This window comes from Pelodiscus sinensis, chromosome 16 (genome assembly GCF_052426305.1).
Source record: "Pelodiscus sinensis isolate ZL-2025 chromosome 16, ASM5242630v1, whole genome shotgun sequence".
In the NCBI taxonomy this organism is placed as follows: Eukaryota; Metazoa; Chordata; order Testudines; family Trionychidae; genus Pelodiscus; species Pelodiscus sinensis.
Window position 1 is genome coordinate 8,042,197 of NC_143067.1, and position 16,566 is coordinate 8,058,762.

Here is a 16,566-nt window from a genome sequence, read left to right on the forward strand (position 1 = left end):
ATGGGGCGCCGACACAAACACCTAAGCCACCAAGGTTCTCCTGTAACTGGTGAGGAAACCGGTGTATTTCCAACAGCATGGGCGCACTCGCTGGCCCTGTCAGGAAGCAGGGGGGCTGATGAATTACGAGCACTGTCTCCCAAGGCCGCAATGTTTCTGCTTCGTGCAGCTCCAGAGGATGCAGGAGGCTTCTTCCTGACTTCCTGTTGTTTACACAGATTCCTGACATTGCCCCCGGGGCCGGGGCACACACACTGCAGGGCACTCTGCCCTGTGCTACCAGCAGACACCTTGGGGGGCACTCACTGTCCCCTGCATAGACAGAGTCATTGCTCACCCACCTGGGGCACCCCCTCCTTGCCACGTGCCCTAGTGCACATGCATTTCTCAAACACACATAGCAATTAGGCTTGGCTGCAGTTTGTATCTAGGTTTCCTGTGATGACTGGGGTTGTGCCTGGAGGATCAAAGAGCAAACTCTCCCTTCCCTGTACCCCTCACATCATCCTGGAGGGCTCTGGTGCCAAGGAGAATTTCTCAGTACTGTTTCCCTAGCAACCGTGTTTGAGACATTTCCCCTCAGCCCCAGGACTGGGTTTCAGAGGGCAAGAGCCCTCAGGTGCACTCCTCACAGGGCTGGAACATCTGCTAATGTTACCCAAGCCACGTGGTGGCTTTTATACCCTCAGTGCTCTGAATCAGGCTCAGAAGAAACAGAATATGGAACTAGGCCTCACTGCAGAGCAAATCAAACCAGAACAAAGTGAATAAGCAAATAAGGAAAAGTTATTTACTTGTTCCCATAATATTAGAACTAGGGGTCACCAAATGAAATTAATAGGTAGCAGGTTTAAAACAAAAGGACGTTTTTCTTCACGCAGTGCACAGTCACCCTGTGGAACTCCTTGCCAGAGGATGTTGTGAAGACTAGGATTTCAACAGAGTTCAAAAAAGAGTTAGATAAATTCTTGGAGGCTATTAGCCAGTCCATCAATGGCTATTAGCCAGGATGGGTGACAGTGGTGTCCTTAGCCTCTGTTTATTTGGAGGTGGATGGCAGGAGGGGGGGGTCACGTGATGATTACCTGTTTTCACTCCCTCTGGGGTACCTGGCATTGGCCACTGTCGGCAGACAGGACACTGGGCTAGATGGACCTTTGGTCTGACCTAGTGTGGCCGTTCTATGCTCTTATGTTCTTAACAGATCCAGGCACTAAGCCCGGCACAAATGACTGGCCTTTGTTGCCACCGGAGCAGGGTGGACTGCCACGTGAGCATCCCTCCGACCCATTGCCTCCTTCATGGGGTCCCTTTGACAAACTTAAGACAGTTTAAAGGCGATTGAAACATCCTGGAGTCTAACCCTCAGAATACACTGGCCCTCCTGACCCCAACCCCAGTTCAGTGACTGTTGTGGCTCCAAGTCCTCTTTCTCAGAGCTAGACATGGTTCAAAGCCCCTGCTAGAGACAGTCTTGCTCCTTGCAGATGCTGCTTCTTGCCAGCTACATGTTCTCTGGCCTCTCCTTCCTGGGCATCCCTAACCTAACCCACCTACCGCCCTTCTGAGGGAATTTGTTGACTCAAGTAGGCGTGTTCCTGTAATCGGGGTTGGTTGAGTGCCAGGTACCCCAGCCATGGGACAAGCTACCTTGTTACACCCTTTCCTCCATTGTTAGGGGAAGGGTGATTTTGTGGCAAAGGTAGTAGCCTAAGAGTCATATCCCTTCCCTCTGCCTCAGTTTCTCCATCTATAGAGGAACCATCTGCTTACCTAGCTCATGGGCCTCCAGGTGCAACGCCCTATGGATGTGTGACATATTGCTGCCGAGAGAGCTTCCCTCATTCCAGGAAATCCTGTTGGTTCCAATGAAAGTTGCACGCCAGCTGGCAGTCCCCATCCTACAGAGGAGTGCTACCACTAGGTCTCCTTCTAATGAACACCCTCTCTCCCCTCCCCCTCTTCTCTTGCATGGCTGCTGGGCAAGCAGCATCAAGCATCGAGCAGCAAGGAGCCACCAGTGGGACCGGAGCGAAAGGACCGAGTGCGAGGACTGGAAGGATGTGTCCCAGCAGGATGCTGTGAACCCCATTGAGAGCATCGACACCTGGACAGAGTCTGTGGAAGGAAGAAACAAGGTGAGGTTTGTCTCTGTATCCCCACAGCCCGTGCTTGTGATGTGGAATCTCTCCGCCGTGACTAGCCACACACCTCATTTGAATGGGTGCTCTCTAATGGCATCAGGTTATCTCATGATTATAGAATGAGAAGCTGTATTCCTCTGTCTGCCAAGAGCTAAGCTGTGAGATATGTAGAACCCTGCAAATCTGCAGATTTCTGCTTTATATCCACGGCTCCTTTTTGCCGTTATGGATGTGGATACAAATTTTGTATCTAGAACCCTGCAAATTTGCAGATATCCACTTTATATCCACGGATGTGGCTGCAGAAATGGATGCAGATGCAGACACATATTTTGTATCCGTGCAGGGTCTAGAGATATGGAGCTCAGAGGCACTGAGACCTCTGAGAAAGGAGAGTGAAGTCTGCTCTACAGCCTCACTTAAGAGCCAACTGGCTCTGAAGTAACTCATGCAGTAGAGGGACATGGCTTTAGGCCCTAAGGTCCTAGGTTCAATTCCCCCTGCTGATGACCCAGGTATGTTGGCTTTACAGATAGACTTACCACCCCTTCCAAAGACCAGGCAGGAGAGACACGGGTAGGCAGTATCCTGTCCAATGCCTGGGGTAGTTCCCTGCTGCCTGACATGCAGTTCCAACTGAGTCTACAAAACCAAATGAGAGAGAGAAGGGTTTTCCCCTGGCTTCAAGTCTGAGCCCCAGAGACAAGCCCCTCTCCCATCTCAATCTGTGCTTCAAACTTCCCTCCCTTCTGTTCCACACTCAGGAATTGCTTCTTAGAAGCAGAATGCCAGTATTAAATCAGGAACTAATCAGTTAATCTGGAGGGAATCAGCCAGTCACAAGCACCCCAGAAAGAGGGAGCGGGGACCAAGGCTGAAAGGGGAAGCTGTTAAACATCCCAGGAAAACGCCTGCTGTCAGGGGTGCATTTCACGTGCTTGTGTGGGCTGAGGGAAGAGCCAGTGAACAAAGATTATGTCAAACTCCTGGCCCTTTGTGAATGAAAATGTGTTTGTACAGGCAGTGCCCTGGGAGTTATCAAGGAATGCCATTGGCTCCTGCAGCGCATTTCCTCTCTGGATGGGTCATCTCTCCCTCTTTCTGATGCGTGGTCAGCACTCAAGAGCTGTTTCTTTCCATCCCCTTCGTAGCCATAAGTGTCAGTGGCCTGCGCACTCCTTCATGACTAACTTCCTGTCCAAGGCTCGAGTGTTCAACACCAAACACACACAGGGGGATGCAGGCTCGAGAACAAACAAATGGCTCCCAGCTTCCTAAAGTCACTTCCTGTTTTCATACACACCTCCAGAGTCACTTCCTGTTCCAAGGCCCCAGCCAGGAATGCGCCACTGCGCCTGAAAGGGCAATGAACGAGAAGATGCTGCCTATGCATCAGTGCAGAGCAGTTCTGAATCGGGGTTAATGGCTGAGTGTCCACGCCAGGAGCAGAAGCATGAACTGGTGACAAATGGGTGTACCAGGAGATGGTCATGGAACCTGGAACTTCTTAGCACAGTTTTCTTCTATTCTTGTACCATCTAGGTTAGGGGTGGGGAGGGAACCTTTTTTGGGTCAGGGGTCACTGACCCACAGAAAATCAGTCAGGCACCGCACATAAGTGAGAAGCAAAAAAAAAAAGAAAAAAAATCCCTTACTGATGTGGCCGTCACCTCAAAAGGAGAAAGACACTTCCCATATTCCCCCTCACACACCAGAGCCTAGCGGGCCCCAGCCTAGTAGATTTTGGGTGCTCCAGCCCCGCAGTGGGGCAGTGGGGGGGGGGGGCTGGAGTGCCAGCGCAGATTCCCCAGTGCTGAGGGAGGCCCTGAGCATCAGGGGCCAGATCCAGGCAAAACAGGGGCTGCATCTGGCCCCCAGGCATCAGGTTCCCCACCCCTGATCTAGGCTCTTCATTCCTCTGCTCTTCTCCTCCTCCTTTCCTCTTCCCCCTTCTTCTGTCCTCTCTCCTTTGCATTCTTCACCAGCGCTAATTAGCTGTAACTTTAAAAGTAAATATTCCAAAGTTCTAAGTCAGACAGTGAAGCCCCATGGGAGTTACCAAAGCCCTATAAGGAGAGAATTCTGCGGCTTGCAGTGGGAAGTTGTGTCCACAGAACGGACTCCGACAATTCATTATGCTGGCCCCTAAAAGAGAGGTGTTGTGAGGGACCCACTTCCCTTCTGAATCTCCTAACTCTGACTGCTCAGTTCACTCATCATTCTTCAGGAAGGATTCTCCAGACCAGAGTTTGAGAACCGCCAGTCAAACTTTAGTTCATAGGTGACAGTGTAAAAATAGGCCTAACAGGCCAATATGTACAATGGTGGGTTCAGTCTGTGCAGAAAGATGTATGTGAAAGGCAAAAATCCTTGCATGCATGCAAAATTATGAGTGCACAGCAGAAAAAACACGAGATGTCAGAAAATGCGACATATAGGTTCCAACAATGGCAACTCAGTCATGCTGCAGACATATAATATTTTCTATGCTTGTTTATTTTGGTTAACTGCATAGCTTAGTATATTATTACTTAGCTCACAACATTAATATTATAAAATGTGCAGGATATATAGTGTAGACAAATTATTTTTGTTGTCAAAACTTTAATTTTTGCATCTTCCTCTTCATTTCAGACATTGCCCAATAGTTTGGGTTTTGTTGTTGTTGTTGTTGTTGTTTTCATTTAATTATCTTGTTTTCAAATAGAGAATGGGGGAAAAGAAATTGCCCAGGCTTCATATTGAAATGCATATTGAATGGAAAGTACTTTTAGAACACTCAGCTTTGAAGTTCACACCTGAGAGAGGTGAATAGGGTGGAGGAAGAGTGAATTCCAACCTTTGGTGTTGCATGCGGTTGTTTTTCTGGAAACATTTCCCTGCCCTTTCAGGAGGCTGGGTCATTGGTGCACTTTTCTGTCCCTCCTATTCTCTGCCTGTGTCGCATAATAATTTAATCTCTCATGGGGTGTAATATTTGGATCGCATATCAATTGCTGGGCTTAGTGCAATGGTGGGCAACCTGCAATCCGAGGTCCACAAGCGGCCCATTGGGGTTCTGTGTGTGTTCCGTGAGATATTTTGTTTACCATTGTTCATGCGCAGGGTTGCCAGATTTCACTGGTTTCTACTTGCATAGTTTTTTTTCCTACCAGTTATTACTCAAGTGACAGGCACGTAAAGCGAGGGCATGTGAAGGGAGGTGGGTGTTGATTTCACACAACATTGATTGTGAGAGCCGTGCACTCCGTCTCCATCCCCTCAAAGCACTGCTACAGTTCAATCGACGCACCCTGAAAATTCTAAGTATGCAGATACTGTCAGCAAAACTGCTCCATCCTGGAGGGCCACTAATGCAGTCCAATCACTAGCCTAGATTGCCCATCTCTGATCTAGCGATTTGATACACAAAAGCAGTGAGCAAAACTAGCCTATCTCAGGAGACCATCATGATTACAACAGTCTCGTGGCCCACTGAGAGGAAGGAGGACCACTCATGGCCCACTTACTAGCCTACGATGCCCATTGCTGGTTTAGCATATAGCTACCAGGCAGTGTCGATGGCCTCTGATGTAGAAGAGAGCAGCCTGTGATCTGGTGGTCCCTTCTGGCCTTAAACTCTGTGACTCTAAGTTTGAACTAACAGAACAGCAGCACATCTGCTTACTTTGCATTGGCTGTACCTTGGCAATGGGAAGAGGGAGACAAATTTTAAATGAAAGCTCGGAATTTGCAGAATGCAGAAAAGAATTACAACGGGCTCTCAAATGGTGAGATGCACAATGTTGTCATGCCCCTTATTTTCTCTTGCTATTAAAGAACCCTCTTCAGGAAAACATGCTAAACATGCCCTCAAGCCCCATTGTCTTCTGCAGGACTTTAAGCATGTGCTTTACTGCTTTCCTGAATGAGGGCCAAAGTGCAGTTCTGCTCTGTGACGCAGCTGTAAAATGATACTGAGGCAAGTCATGTTCAGATATGATCAATTTACAAGTATTTTTTTTCCTTCCCAACTGCAAGTCCTACAAACTAAACTTGGCAGCTGGGAACCAAGCTGAGCTCTTTCCTTCTCACTCTTTGTCACCCAGAATAAAGTTTTGGCAGACCACAGTGGGTGCTCAGGTACACCTGATTGTTCCATCATCCAAGGGCTTGCTTCTTCTATGACCATTTGGAGTTTAGTATCTGAATACACAAGAGAATTCTGCTCATTCTCTGTTAGCCTCGTAGGCTGTGCAGTGCTCACAGGAGTAGAAAGCAGCAAAAAGGAATTGTTGTCACAAGAGTCAACAGAGGCACAGCAAATAGGAAGGATCCATTTTTGCACAATCCCTTTTCAGAGTAGAACAGCACTTGAGGGTTTTCTGGGGGGAAGGAGGGAGGATTTTGCTGTTTGTGTTTTCCTGCCTGTCCCATTGTCAGGCTGAGAGCAGTGAAGATCCTGTCTCTCCTCTCACCATCATTCATTCTGACATTCTCTTCCTTTATCAGACGGTCAGCAAACTGGTGATCCAGGAAGCCAATGTTTCCGTCATGTACAAATGTGTTGCCTCCAACAAAGTGGGTAGAGATGAACGGCTGATCTACTTCTATGTGACCAGTGAGTACCACCAGATTCTAGGGAGGTCTGTCGGTCTTGTGTCTCACAAAAAGGACAGTGGGCAGGTCCCAAAGGCCTTTATGAATCAAAAATCTTAAACTCCACCTGGAAACCCTGTGTCAGCCAGTGCAGATTCCAGAACACTGGGGCCATGTACTGACCATGAGAAATTCATCTTAAGAAGCCCCCTGCATTCTTCACTAGCTTCAGCTTCCATGTTAACATGAGATGGAACCCTACATAAGGAGTCCTGAAGAAGGCTAATCTCCAGCTGGCAAAGACACACATCCTAGTAGCAAATTTAGTGTTTAAAGTAAAATATTGCTATATTTTAGGCAGCCATAGATGGGGAGAAACCCTCTTGATCAGGGCTGCAGGCTTTTTTTTTTAATTCAGTACTGAAAAAACTGTGCCCACGTCAGCATCTTCTGGTACTATGCTAATCGCTGATTGTGAGTCCTCTCTCCTTACACTACTACCCAGCCTGCTTTGGAGTGGAGAGTTCGCAAACTTTATTCTGTAATAATGGTAAAATCAGAGCCTGAAACTTTCAGGTGTGTCTGATGCAACAGCGCCCTCTAGTGCTCTTTATGTTGACTTCATTCTTCCCAATTCCCATTGGAGTCTGTGGGTACGTCTAGACCACATGCCTCTGTCGCCAGAGGCATGTAGATTAGGCTACCAGGCATAGGAAAATGAAGCGGCGATTTAAATAATCGCCGCTTCATTTAAATTTACACGGCTGTCGCGCTGAGCCGTCAAACAGCTGATCAGCTGTTTGTCGGCTCAGCGCAGTAGTCTGGACACGCGGGTGTCGACATCAAAGGCATTTGTCGACCACTCAGGTATACCTCATCCCAGGAGGCTTACCTGGGTGGTCGACAAATGCCTTTGATGTCGACACCCGCGCGTCCAGACTACTGCGCTGAGCCGACAAACAGCTGATCAGCTGTTTGTCGGCTCAGCATGGCAGCCATGTAAATTTAAATGAAGCGGCGATTATTTAAATCGCCGCTTCATTTTCCAATGCCTGGTAGCCTAATCTACATGCCTCTGGCGACAGAGGCATGTAGTCTAGATGTACCCTGAGACACACTTGGAAGGAGTCTTGGGGAATTCTAAGGGTGTGGGGAGAGATTAATTTCATCTACGGTAGTTGAGTTTTTAAAAGCTGGAGACTAGCAGTGTTGGCTAAAGCCAGGAATCATGCAGTGAACTGCTGTGCAAACTTCCTTTATATAGTCCTCACAAGCAGAACCCCCTGCTATTGCAGGTCCATGCCCCAGCTATATGGAAACTGAGAGTTGCACGGGATTTCATACTGATGTTGTGATTGAAGGTTGTGTGGGCTTTAGGGAGTGGAACCTGTATGCAAAGAGCCCAGCACATAGTTGATGCTATCTTTAAAATGGTAACAACCCTGCGCTCACAGCCAATATTTGTGCCGGTAAATATTGATTTGCATGGGCAAACTGAGTAATTGCATCCTAAGTAACCTCACGCATGTGCAATTGCCTAGCTTGTGTGTACAAGTGCCTGCTTGCACATGCAAGTGCTTGGGTACAAACCACATTTGTGCACAAGCAGTTTAGAACCCTGTGTTTTAATATCGGACCAGGGAAGCAACCACAGACAGCTAAATTCAGACTCTGCAACCTTATTTCATTTGTGACCTAATCTTAATCTGAGACTGCACCTTCACTGCACCATTTATGACTCTTCTTAGCTTTAGCGATTTCTTAGCAGCACCATGCCGGCTACCACTGTGCTTTAGGAAGGTGGGGGTTTTATCCCTGTCTATATACAAAATGGACTCTGAGTACTAAGCACAGAGAGACAATTCCACCCTGTATGGCAGCGATGCACCATGCCGCTTTAAAGTCTCACTCCCGCCTCTGTTTCCTCCCCTTATCTTCCTGGCAGCCATTCCGGATGGATTTCAGATTGAGTCTCAGCCCTCAGAGGAGCCCATAGAGGGCCAGGACCTGAGGCTGAGCTGCAATGCCGATAACTACACCTATGAGAACCTGCAGTGGTACCGACTGAACCTCTCGAAGCTGCACGACGAGGAAGGCAACCCACTAGTTCTTGACTGCAAGAACGTCCACCGCTACTCCACCAAGATGCAAGGGGAGCTACGCTTTGAACCCAGCTCCAATGGCACGGCCCTGCTGCTCACCATCCCCAACATCTCGCTGCGGGAGGAGGGAGACTACGTGTGTGAGGTGCAGAACCGGAAGACCAGAGAGAAGCACTGCCACAAAAAGTACATCTCTGTGCATGGTGAGGAATGTGCCGGCAGGCAGAGTGACTGGGGTAGGGGGCACACTGGGATGGGGTGAACAGGGCATGAGTAACAAGAGGTGCTAGCTATGCAAGAACTCCCAGCACTACCTGTCTCAGCCCCACGCAGCAGGGGCTAGATACCAGTGATGTAGCCAGAAGGGCTCACTTGGATGGCCCCCAACTTTGGAAGGGTGGGCAACGATGGGGACAGAGGATAAGCCTTGGCCCCACTCCCCAGCTAGAGCGCTGGGCAGAACAGGGTCAGCCCTGCCGTCCCAGCTCCGCTCCCCATCTGCAGTATATTAGAACCCCTTAGAATTCTTTCCCCTGGACTGTATGGGCTGAGATGGTCTTCAGAGCAAACAGCCTCCTGCTTGTCTTTCATCTCCCCTTTGTGTGGATGCTGCTCCTCTAGCCCTCGAAGTCCCCAGACTGAAGCAGAACCTAACGGACATATCGGTGAATGTCAGTGACTCGATAGAGATGCGCTGCAAGGTGGATGGTGCTCACATTCCTGACATCAGCTGGTATAAAGACGAGAAGCTGCTGGAAGAGGTTTCAGGTATGGCTGGTTCCAAGGGGTGGAGATGAGGTCAGGGAATCTTTTAAAGGACAGTCAGGCGAACTAGATCCGATTCATAGCCCTGCCATTCCCTGGTCTAGATCCCTCTTCTAGATTGCTGGGCTGGAATATGGTTTTTAACCAAGTTCTTCTGCAATCTGTCTGCACTGCCCAGCCAGATGCAAGGGTATGGATCAGGTGCAGCTGCATTTATGCCACGCTTACACACTGCTGGTAAGCTTTTTCCAGAGGCCTGTTCAGATAGGAGTTACTAAACTATTACATGGTGTAGTAGAAAAGTCTCAAAGAGGTAGCCATGGTAGTCTGTAACTTTAAAAACGAGTTGCCCTGTGGCACCTTAGAGTATGTCTACACTAGCTCGTTAATTCGAGCTAGGTAGGCAAATCAGGCCACCAGAGTTGCAAATGAAGTCCAGGATTTAAATATCCCGGGCTTTATTTGCATGTTCCCGTCCGCCCGCCATTTTTAAATCCCCCTTATTTCGAACGAACTGCCCGCAACTACACATGGCAGTTTAAAGTTAATCTGACCCAATTCATCAGATGAGTTGCCATGGAAAGAGATAAATATCCAAGAGATAAATATAACAGCAAAAGAAGTACCTGTCAATTGGACGGCTCATGTTATTGAAGCTAATTAAGTGGGCTGGATGTGTCCCATTCATAGCTTTTGATATGGTAATGCTGATGTCAAAGGCAGGAGAAATTGGCTTTGTTGGGGGTAGTAGAGTGAGACCTGTCCATGCTCCATGGGAAACAGAATGTCATGTTGGTAAGTTTATATCCACTAAACACAACAAATAGCCTGGTAGCACTTTAAAGACTAACAAAATATGTAGATGCTAGTCTTTAAAGTGCTACCAGACTATTTATTGTTTTTTAAGTTTTTCCTGTTACAGATAAACTTGGCTACCCCTCTGAAGCTTTATATCCTTGAGCAGTTAAATACCAGCACTGCTAGCAGCCTCTAGCTTATTTTCCCTGAACAGCCTGGAGGTTTTGGTCTGAGAATATAGTGTAGTCATATAATGAAGCCAGGCTGCAGGATGCCAAGGGGGCTACTCTGTGGTATGGTTTAGCTGCACAGCTCTATGGCAAAAAAAAATCCTTCTTCACACTACTCTACTTAACACTAACTTTTGCTGGCACGTGGTCAGCTGTGGTGCAGAAGGGCCAAAGAGCGCACTTTCCAAATGGGGTGGCTTCATAAATGGTGCTGCCCACCTCCAAGGGTGCTTTGAAAGTTGAGCCAGGAAGGGGAGCCTTCCCTGCCTTCTCTTCAATGAGAGTGTGTGCTCTGAGTCCTGCATGTTGCTTGGCTGCTTAGATAGGCCCTGAGGGGACTTTTGTAACCTAGTTGGAGGCCGTGTCTGGACGAGAAAGAGGCCCTGTTCTGTGACATGTTGGATAATTAATATCTTTTAACTAGTGGTCTGTTAGACCGGATGCTGCAGCTGGGCAAGCCATGCTTAAAACCTTATTAGCTGGTTGAGAGCATGCGCGGTGGGGAGCTTAGGCTAATCCCCCCAACGGCTAAAAGGGCTGCCCTTTATTTCAAGTCTAACTTTGTCCGGCATGAGAGTCCCTTTCCTCCAGAGACCGCGCCAGCTCCCCCTGATACCATTAGCCTCTGTACCTTTCAGGGATTGACCTGGCAGATTCGAACCAGAGGCTGAGCATCCAGAGGGTGAGAGAAGAGGATGCTGGGCTCTACCTGTGCAGTGTCTGCAACGCCAAGGGCTGCGTGAACTCCTCGGCCAGCGTCTCTGTGGAAGGTACCGCCAGCATCCCACGCCAGGGGAACCGTCCCCTCAGACTCTGGGAGTGCAGACAAAGCAGGAGGTGCGGCCCCTCCCCCACCACCCGCTTCTGTGCACTCTGAGGTGGCTGAGGGAAGGCCAGAGCTGAGGGAAGGCCCCGCCATCTTGCTGGCGTGAAGGTGCCATGAGGAGGAGTCCAAAGGTGGCTAAGCCAAGTTTGGATACTTCAGGGCAGTGCAGCCCTCCTCCCAGAGAGGGACCAGAGCTCTCAAAATGGTGTCTGTTGCTCTCCTATGCTCAGCCTCGTGCGAGAGGAAAGATACGGTTCCACCTTCTCTGAAACCTGCCTAGCAATACGCTCTGGGGTGCATGATGAGGATGCGGCAGGTTGGAACAGGAGGTGAATGAGCATCCCTCTGACTCCGCAATTTCCCTTCCCCTGCTGCAGGCTCCGATGACCGGACCAACGTGGAGATCGTGATCCTCATTGGGACCGGGGTCATCGCTGTCTTCTTCTGGATCCTCCTCATCCTCATCTTCTGCAACATCAAAAGGGTACATTGCCTGCTTGTGCCCCTGCAGCGTGGAGCCGGGGAGGAGCAGAGAGAAGTGACAGGGCTCTTGCTTCTGCGGGTGGGAGGTGTGGCTGGGAAGGTGATCCTCAAAGCCGTTGCTGTGTGTGTGCCTTGTCCTAGCACTGCCGACAGGCTGAGCACTGAATAGTGCTCTGGGCTGGCTCCCTTCCAAGCAGAGGGCTCACAAAAGCCAGAAGGAAGGAGGGAGAACGGTGTCTGGCCCAGAAAAAAAAGGGGTGAGGAAAAAGGGCCCCAAAGCCTTCAGATGAAACCAGCTCTTGGGTGCCAGAAGATAAGGGCGTCAGATCACAGCACCAGGGGGTGGGATGGAGCCACAGCAGTGCAAGTGACTGGCCCCTGTGACTGGTGTAGAGCTGCCTGGTCACACCCTGTCTTTGCTGATTCCTGCAGCCTGCCCATGCTGACATCAAGACTGGCTACCTGTCTATCATCATGGATCCCGGCGCGGTTCCTCTGGAAGAGCAGTGCGAGTACCTGCCTTATGACTCCAGCAAGTGGGAATTCCCACGGGAGCGACTCCGGCTAGGTGAGAGCTCTTTGCTGGCCACAGGACAGACCAGGCCCTGCCACTTACTCATCACCAGGCAGCTGCAAGCCTTGTGGCTACATCCTATGGCCAGACTCTAGCTTTCTTGCTTTCTCCTTCTGTGTATCCACTGCTTCCTTGGCTTCCGGACCACAGGCTTCTACCTTGCAGTGTTCCCTGGCTCAGCTACACTGGGCAGATTTCTTTGTGTCTCCTCGGCCACCCTCCAGGAACCTGCTGTGGATTCTGGGAATGATTCTGGTATTACTGGGAGTCAGGACTCACTCTTTTGCTATGGCCAGGTCCCCAAATCCAGGCCCTTGTAGAACTCTGCTCTCTCTCTGTGATCAAGTGTGTCCACTCTCTGGTCTCCATCCCAGAGAGCTCTTGTATCTCAGTGACAAAAGTCTCAGAGCTGAGTAGCTTTCCCAGTGGGACCTTGCCCTGTCTACACTGGGTGATGAGGGAAGAGATGGAGCTTGGAAAACATGTTTGAAATCGATCCCCAATGGTGGTTCTGGCACTTTGGAAGCCATCACCCATGCTGCTGAGTCTGCCAGAGCTCCTTTGAGCTAGGATCAGAAGCTGGTCCAATATAAGGTGTTACCTCACCCAGCTTCTCTCTCTAATATCCCCTGCAACCAAGACGGATACATATGGTCAATAATGTCATCTTGCTATTACAACCAGGACACCTGCATTCTAACCCCAACAAGAGACCTTTGGCTAGTCTCTTGGGGCCAGATTTGCAACTCCAATGCACACTGAGTGCTGTCTTGCTGTACTGGTAGCCCCATTGATTTCAGTGGGGCTATTTATGGAGTAAGGTGCTATTGTGCAGGAGCACAGGTATGAGAACCTCTCCTTAATCTCTTTGTTTCTCCAGCTGCAAAACAGGTATAATATTACTAATGTACCCAGCAAGGGTAGGCTGAAGAGCTAGTAGTGGGACCAATGTTGTCTCTAATCTTTTCCATCCATGTGTGGATTTTTTCCATCTCAGTGCAGAATAATTTTATGTGCACCAAGGCATGTGCAAATGTGCACCACCAGTAGGGACCAAACCTAGCTGTGGGTGCTCTGCTAATCCACTGGGCAGCATTGGAATCTGTCCTGAGCGGCCACACGTGCACACGACTCACAGGGAACACTGACTGGACCCCAGGGAGGGAGCTTACAGTTCAGAAGGGCTAACACAAGAGCAGCAAATATTCTTGAAGCCTGGGGCTTCTGGCTTGCCCAGGGCATGCACCTCCTTTTGGCTGTCCTCCTTTGGCTGTGGGTTCAGCAGCCCTCCAGTCTAAACCCCAGTCCTAGGAATACCGCCACCTCCCTGAGACACGCCAGAACACACACGCGCCTGCACAACACCGCTCAACTCCACTTATTATGCACCCTCCAAAGGGTTACACGGCGTGCTGTGTGTGAGAACGCCAGGCACCGGAACGATGACATCAGCTGGCCATTCTACTCCAAGGTGTCACGCACACCTTTCCCACGCGCTCCGCTCCAGGGCGACAAATGGCACTTCACCTCCTCAAGCTGTTTCCTTCCTCTGCTTTGTCAACGCTGGGTCTGTCTCCGTTCCCCCCTTGTCCTTTCTCTCATTACAGCCATCTGAGCAGGCAGCCACCTGGGAAGGGTGCACACTGCACTCCTTCCTCTTCCTTTGCCATTCCTTCTCTCTTTGCAGTTTCCTGTTTTTTGTCCTCTTCCCTTGGCCTCGCCCCAGTCCTCCATGACGCTCCCTGCTACCCTGTGTTTCCCTCCTTGGCAGGTAAAGTCCTGGGCCATGGCGCTTTCGGGAAGGTGGTGGAAGCCTCCGCATTTGGGATTAATAAGAGTAACAGCTGTGAAACGGTGGCCGTTAAAATGCTGAAAGGTACGAAGATGGGGAGGCGAGATGAATGGCTTTTGTAGACAGCAGGGGATTAGTCATCTGCCTGGGAATGTCCATTTGGTTAATACCTGTCTTTGACAGAAACATCTCGAGTGATTTAAAGTAGTCCCTTGTCATTGCTAGAGTGCATGTCATTAGAGTCCTGGGACCCAATCCAGCCCTCAGAGAATGGGAGTTGGATCAGGCCCTAAAGCAACTATCTTCCTTTTGAAAGTTTAGCTCCATGGCCTCTGACCCTGCTGGCCTTTGATAAGTGGCATCCTGTCCGTATCCAGGTCCATTGAAAGAAGCATGGCAGAGCAGACACAGGAGGGAAGGTCAAAGGGCCAGGTTTTCAAAGATATTTAGGTGCTAGTAGAATTTTCAAAAGTATTCAGGCAAGCCCGGCGCCTAACCCCCATTAGAATCATATCTGGTTCTGCCACAGATTGGTGTTCATTCCCTCTGGACTGGCCACTGTCAGCAGGCAGGAAACTAGGCTACATGGACCTTTGGTCTGACCCAGTGTGGCCGCTCTTAAGTTTTTATGATTTGGGCACCTGACTTGTGTAAGCACTTTTGAAAATCCCACCAGGCATCTATCTGCATCAGTAGGTATCAAAGTACTTTTGAAAATCCATCCCTGTTGGTGTAGAATTGTTTTAAGGTTCCAAACCGATAACATGTTCTTAGTCTAGATCACGGCACGTCTGACACAAAGAAGCAAAATATTTAAAAATCAGTTCTTTCATATACCTGCCAAATCCCAGGTTCAGGGTTCTGCAAGAGTTAATGCCAATCTTAGACACCTAAGAGGCTGTACGCAGAGCAGGAAAACATTCCTTCCTGCTTCATTTCAAGAGCTTGGGTGATATCAGCTAGGGATGTGAACATCTAGTTGACTGTCCGATAAGCAAATGCTTATCATGTAGTCGACACCCTAGTCGACTAGTCGCTTCCCCCCCTTGCTTCCTCTATCAGAAAGAAGCAGTGGGGGGGGAGGGAGAAATGGGTGCTTTAAAGCAGCAGCGCTATATGGGTTGCATGCAGCATTTCAAAGCGGCAGCATCACAAAAAACCCAGGGTCAGCTAGGGACTCCCCTGCTGACCCTGGGCTCCAGGCAGCACTGCAACCGCATGGAGCCAAACGCCAGGCTCCCTGTGGCATTTCAAAGTGACAGCATCACATGGTGTCCGGGGTCAGCTGGGGACTCAGACCCTGGGCTCCATGTGGCGCTGCCACTTTGAAATGCCGCGGGGAGCATGATGCCAGCGGGGGACTGCTTGAGTCCTCCACTGGCCCTGTGGTCCCACAGCAAATTGCATGGACTATTCTATTAGCCCATTAATCTAAATTTTAAATCCCTAATATCAGTCACTCTTAAAGGAAAGATACAGAATCCTGAGCCCCACTCTTGACTGGGAACTGAAGAAGGATCTGCTTTTCAAACCATTTGCCTTCAGCTGTGATTGTAATTAATCTTTAAGGACCACATTCAGACCAGAAGTTGGTAGGTCACATCTCCGTTGAAGTCAGGAGAGTAGAACCAGCCTTAGAGCCTGTTTCAGTGCTGAAGTAAGATTTCATACTACAGATTCGAGATGTTAAACTTGTGTGGCCATGCTTTCAAGCAAGCCTCTAAGATGGCATCCTCTTATTCTGCACGTTGCCATTTTGGATAAAAACATCACTTTTGTTTGTACGTATTGGTTCCCAGGAAAGTATGCAGCTACCTGACATGTATGCAAAAGGGATAAGTATAGATATAGAGGAGTATTTGCATGAGGAAACCAATAATTATTTATCTCAGTGCCTATTTGTGCATATGGATCCACCTGGAAAATGTGTGGGAGCAATTGCAGAAGCCTGTTTGAAAACATGGCTGTTTGCAAATACATTTTCCAGAAGTTTTGCAGATCCCCCGTTAAGTGCTTTGTTTTCTGACTTTGAAGCCTGGCAGATTTAATTTAAGAAGGAGCCCCTTCCATCCAAGTTAGGAAAATCTCCACAGCCAAAAATTGCAAATCCCAGAGGTGGTGAGATGAGGAAGGAACATAACAGAGAAAATGCTCATGATAGAGGATCTTGCAATGTGTGAATGAAATTGAGTCATGGAGCAATAACAACATATTCCACTGCCTAAATTACTACCAAGACGCAATGCCAGATGCTGTGCATGTTTTCGCAGGGGT

General features: G+C 49.2%; 1 protein-coding gene across 5 annotated transcripts in view; it reads left to right on the plus strand.

The window, feature by feature from the left end:
* The window catches only part of FLT4 (fms related receptor tyrosine kinase 4), a 111,259-nt gene that overhangs the window by 73,434 nt on the left and 21,259 nt on the right, over positions 1 to 16,566 (plus strand). For 4 of the 5 annotated variants that reach the window (XM_014581164.4, XM_006138225.5, XM_025179031.3 and 1 more), the window contains 8 exons: positions 1,991 to 2,138; positions 6,636 to 6,744; positions 8,668 to 9,027; positions 9,446 to 9,592; positions 11,256 to 11,387; positions 11,821 to 11,927; positions 12,359 to 12,494; positions 14,272 to 14,376. In XM_014581164.4, coding sequence (XP_014436650.3) covers positions 1,991 to 2,138; positions 6,636 to 6,744; positions 8,668 to 9,027; positions 9,446 to 9,592; positions 11,256 to 11,387; positions 11,821 to 11,927; positions 12,359 to 12,494; positions 14,272 to 14,376 — 1,244 coding nt within the window. The remainder of the gene's footprint in view (positions 1 to 1,990; positions 2,139 to 6,635; positions 6,745 to 8,667; positions 9,028 to 9,445; positions 9,593 to 11,255; positions 11,388 to 11,820; positions 11,928 to 12,358; positions 12,495 to 14,271; positions 14,377 to 16,566) is intronic. The other variant, XM_075900532.2, reaches the window with a different exon arrangement.